The sequence below is a fragment of the Austrofundulus limnaeus genome, unplaced genomic scaffold (genome assembly GCF_001266775.1).
Source record: "Austrofundulus limnaeus strain Quisiro unplaced genomic scaffold, Austrofundulus_limnaeus-1.0 Scaffold1843, whole genome shotgun sequence".
Classification (NCBI taxonomy): Eukaryota; Metazoa; Chordata; class Actinopteri; order Cyprinodontiformes; family Rivulidae; genus Austrofundulus; species Austrofundulus limnaeus.
The window spans coordinates 16,899-22,192 of record NW_013954245.1 but is presented as its reverse complement, the minus strand read 5'-3'; the positions used below and the strand labels follow the sequence as shown (position 1 = coordinate 22,192).

General features: G+C 38.6%; 1 protein-coding gene across 1 annotated transcript in view; it reads right to left on the bottom strand.

Annotated features, from left to right (window-relative positions):
• Window positions 1–2,270: 2,270 nt before the first annotated feature.
• Window positions 2,271–5,294, bottom strand: part of cep41 (centrosomal protein 41) — a gene marked incomplete at its 5' end in the record, with an annotated part of 19,808 nt that continues 16,784 nt past the window's right edge. The window contains 1 exon segment of the mRNA XM_014033790.1: window positions 2,271–2,673. Within this exon segment, the coding sequence (XP_013889244.1) occupies window positions 2,555–2,673 (119 nt within the window).

Here is a 5,294-nt window from a genome sequence, read left to right as displayed (position 1 = left end):
ATCCCTGTATCTTTTGTAAATATCATTTTATACCTGTCCTTAAATTTATTTATATTTTTATTTATTTGCAACATATGGAGATGCTTGGGGCTGTATATGTAAATGCCCTCACCACTCCTTCAGAGATGAGGATGTTCTCATTCTTGATAGAGAGGAACGTTGGTTTGAGAGAGGAGTAAAAGAAGACATTTTTGTGAAGAAAAACCGTCCATCATTAAACAGAGGTAGAGGCCTCCGTTTTCAGTTGTCCTCCTCCTACAACACTGTTATTGCAGGTATGACTCCGCCCCCTGTGAGCAAAAGGTGTGAATCAGGACCTCAGTGATAGTCAGGTGATGGGACACATGCCTCTATGAACAATAGAGTTAAATCAAGGCACTAACTATTGTTTGGCTGATGGTCCTCTTTAGCTCAGGTTTCTGTTTGGTTCTGCATCAAACAGCAGAAAAAAGTTGGGAAAAAAGGCGACAGATTTTTTGTTTTTGTCAGCTGACGTCTCCTAGAGGTGAAACGTAGAAACAGTCTTTATTGTCTCACAGAGGGGAAACTCAGGTGTCACAGCAGCAGCAGGTACATCAATCCACAAAACTATATATTGCTATGCAACATTATGAATAGTAGTGATAATAATAGAATTAAAATAATCTTAAAATAAAAATACTGTACAACACAATAACGTTGACATAACATAAAAAAGAAAATAAGATACTGTGCAGGACAAGAAAACCATATTGCCCGCTAAAACGTTGTTTTTCCAGAGTGACCTAAGCTTGTGAACCCAGTTGCTCGAGGCTGGTTGGACCAGAGCTCAGGGGAAGGAACACTTTGCTGTGACTGGTTGGAGCACAAAAACCAAAACAGCATGAAATAAAAAAAGGGAGTTAAAGTCCCTGAAATATGTACAGTAGCTTTACAAATTAAAAGTGTCACAAAATAAAAATATAATATGTAATAAATTAAAATTCTATATAAATAAATAAATAAAACTGTTTATGAATATAAATGAATCATTAAATAAATAAGTTAATATTTTATTTTATTAAATAAATAAATAAATAAATAAATAATATAAAGACATGTTGAGAAATGTATTAAAATTGACTGATTTTGTTTTATTTCAATGGGACATTTATTTATTTGATGGAATATTTAATACTTTATTATTTACATTATTTATTTCATTTTGCTAAATGGTAAATGGACTGAACTTATATAGGCCTTTAAAGTCCCTCCAGACCCCAAAGACTTCACACTACAGACGTTCACCCATTCACACTCACACGGATGGCAGTAAGCTACATGTAGCCACAGCTGTCCTGGGGCACACTGACAGAGGTGGGGCTGCCATGCACCGGTGCCACTGGACCCTCTGACCACCATCAGTAGGCAAGGTGGGTGAAGTGTCTTTCCCAAGGACACTGGGGAAAACAGTAAAGGTGGACTCATCAGAGAACAACACGTTTCACAGAGTTGTGCTCCTTGCACCAGTGAAACCAACGTTTGGAACGAGTGACCAAAGGTTTGGCTATAGCAGCCCAGCCAAGTATATTGATTCTGTGGAGCTCCACACGGACAGTTCTGGTGGAAACGGCAGAATTAAATGTCACCTCAACTCTCCTGTGGTTTTATGTTTTTTGGATACAATCCAGGTTATCACCAGAACATCTCTTTCAGACAGCTTCCTGTTGGGTCCACAGTTAATCCTGTTGGATGTGGTTGGTCCTTCTTGGTGGTCTGCTGACATTACCCTGGATACTGTGGCTCTTCATACATCACAAAGACTTGCTGTCTTGGTCACAGATGCTCCAGCAAGACGTGCACCAACAATTTGTCCTCTTTTGAACTCTGGTATGTCACCATAATGTTGTGTACATTGTAATATTTAGATCCAAACTGTGCTCTGACCCTGCTGATAGAACCTTCACACTCTGCTCTTACTGGTGCAATGTGTGATTAATGAAGACTGACCACCAGGCTGGTCCAGTTTAACCATGAAACCTCCCACACTACAATGACAGCTGTTTCACTTTCATTGACCAACCCCTGTATATCTGTACATGTTAGATAGGAGATAGAACAGGTTCTGTTCAAATATCAATAAAATTAATATTATACAGCAATTTATGGGATATTCACAAGTCATAAATGTTCAGTAACTGTTTTAGGAAAATCTTGTGTCTAGGGAAAATTTTGACGTACTTACTGAAAAAACACAAACACACTTATTGCATCTTCATTAGGTGGTTGAAAAAGGAGAAGTGTTTCAGGAATGATTTGAAAAAGGTTTTATTTTTCATGTTCACAGAAGAGGCATTACACAAGTGGTCAAATGCACACCGTTTATTTAGACAGCAAAAACACATCAAACCCTCAAATCAAATGTCTGCATTGCTTCTATATTTTTAAAATGTTATTTCATTCTTGTCTAGATAACAGGTTCCTAATAAAAACCTAAATTATTTGCAACATTTTGCATTTTGAAGCCAAAGGTAATTAGAGAAACACCACATAAACTTTATGGTGAAGGTATGTTTGATGTTACGGACAGATGAGATCATTTCCAGGGTCTACTGCTGTGAACTCTGGAGCTGTTTCTGATGGAGGAGGACAAACTCAGACGACTGGAGGCTGCTGAGCAGGTACTGCTGGTTGTCGAGCAGCTGGACATACAGCCTGTAATGAGACCCAAGAAAAAAGAAGACATGCAAGGTTTGCAAGATAAAATGTGCTTTTCAAATTAGTCTTGAAACCTTCAACTTGACTAGCAAAGGCATAGCAGCCCCGCATGTTCGCAAAGCATCAATGCAGCAGAATTCACCAGAAAAGATTTATTGTTTTGGATGAGGGTCGGTGCTGGCTCATTGGTGGGCCTGATGGATAGTCCTCCATCAGAGCTAAACAACAACAAAAAATAAATAATTAAACAAATCAGAAGCTCCTATGTTGGATAGTTTTTGAGTTATAAGCAATTTTGACCCCTTTTTCAGGTGGGGTGGGGGTCCAGGTGGGTGAGGGGGCTCATTGGTGGGCCCATTGGATATGCCTCTGTCAGAGCTAAATAATAATAAAAAATTTCAGAAGCTTTTATGTAGAATAGTTATGAGCCCCGCAGGCGAAGCAGGAGTCATATTGTTTTAGTACATTTTATTTATTTATTTCAGTGATTTTTGGTCAACAGTAGCACACAAACAGCTGCACCGATCAACATGAAATGAGTCAGGACTGTAGATGAGTCTGACCTACACTGCTCCAGCCAACGGTTTTATGATAGACCCCATATTTGAGGAGGGGGCTCCTTTCAAAGAGGGGGTGTCAGGACATGAAAAATGGTTATAACTCAGAAACTGTTCAACGTTAAAGCTTCAGATATATTTTGTTGTTTAGCTCTGATGAAGCTCTATCCATCAGGCCCACCAATCAGTGCCCCCCACCCCCCGGACCCCCAATTTATCTGAAAAAGTGGTGTCTGTACATAAAAACTGCTTTTAAACCATCCTTCTTCACCTACCCAATCCCATGATGCATTGTGGGTGAAAGCTGTCTGAAAACCAGGAAATAAAGCAATGAGAATATTTTCAAATTTCTATTTTTTCTTGACACAAAACTAACTTTTAGAAAGTTTTTAGGCGAGAATGTAACCCTGTAGAACTCAAATATATACTTGCTTTTTAAATATTTGGCTTAAATACAAATTTACTGAAACGTTTTCGGAGTGTCGCTACACTCTGGTATGAACTGACCGCGGGTGCTTCCTGCTGAAGACAACACACACACACCCATACACACACCCATACACACACCCANCCCATACACACACCCATACACACACCCATACACACACCCATACACACACCCATACACACAGTCTTAGACAGAAACAACAGCACGAGGCTGGACAACTACAGATAAAAGTCATCATTTCCACCTGCGGACACGTCATTTTTAACATACTTTGAAAAAACAAAATATGGAATAAATTTGAAACTAGAAGCACTTGTAGAGCGCACACCTCTGCCAACCCTGCAACATGGCTGTGGAGTGGTTAACATTCAAAAATCAGAATTTTCTCTGGACCTCTGACCACCATCAGTAGACAAGGCGGGTGAAGTGTCTTGCCCAAGGACACAACGACTGAAACGGCTGGACGGGGGATCCAACTGGCAACCTTCCGGTTCCAGGATGACTCCCCTAACCACTCCACCACAGTCGCCCTGAACTGAAACAGTAAAACTCTGACCCATAATGTAACGTTCAGGTAAAAAATAAAGCTCAGGTTAAAGACTAATTTTAACCATTTTACCTTGAAAATAAACTGGTTTTAGATTTGTTTTATTAATCCAATCAATTGAGTAAAATGGTCTTCTAATAACTGGAAAATGCATAATTTTGAGTAGATTTTTTTAAAAAAAACTTCCAGGGGCGGCATGCTCCCAGAAACCCCCGGATTATTTTACTCCACAACTGTTTGGTAACATTAATGTGTCTCAGTGATGTTGGCAGGTTCATGTAGGCTTCTGACATTCTGTTTTAAATTGTATATATAGTTGTTAACTATTTTAGTTTTAGTCAAAACTATTTATTTTGTTTGTTAATATAAGTAAATAGGCAGTGAGATTTAGAAAATTGCATCAACAAATATCTTCCCTTGGGTCTTAGCTCTGCAGCCCTAAATGTCAGATCCTAGAATCGTCCCTGTGGTTCAGGCAGAAGAGGTGCTGCTACGCTTGGCTCTGTGGTCACTAGGGATGAGCGAGTACACCACTATCTGTATCTGTTCAACCATCTAAATTATCTGTATCTGTACTCGGAGTGGGTGGGGCCTAAACTGGATGTGGGTGTGGCTTGACCAGAAGTTGGCGGAGCTTAAATCTGAACATTGTTTTAAGTCTGAAAATGATATGGATTGATCAGAAGTTTCTATATGTACTGTTTGTTTGAATGTTATTTACAGATCTTCAAAAATGAGATTAAATGAATGTTTTTAATCACAAAAGTTAAAAATGATTCATGTTCTGAGTTAAAAAAAAAGCTTGTTCTGTAAATAGTTTAAGTGCCTGAATGAACACAACTCATGCAGTAGGAAATTATGAACTACTGAAGTATGCATGAACAAAAACTGTCATACTCAATACAACTTCCTTTTTTATTTTTTATTTTATTTTATGATCAAACTGACTTTTTTATCTTTCTCTTTAGTTTTACTACCTAATGTTCTTGGCTTTTTCCCCCACACACAAAGTTAAACAATGTTGATAATGTTAAGGTGTGTGTGTGTGTGTGTGTGTGTGTGTGTG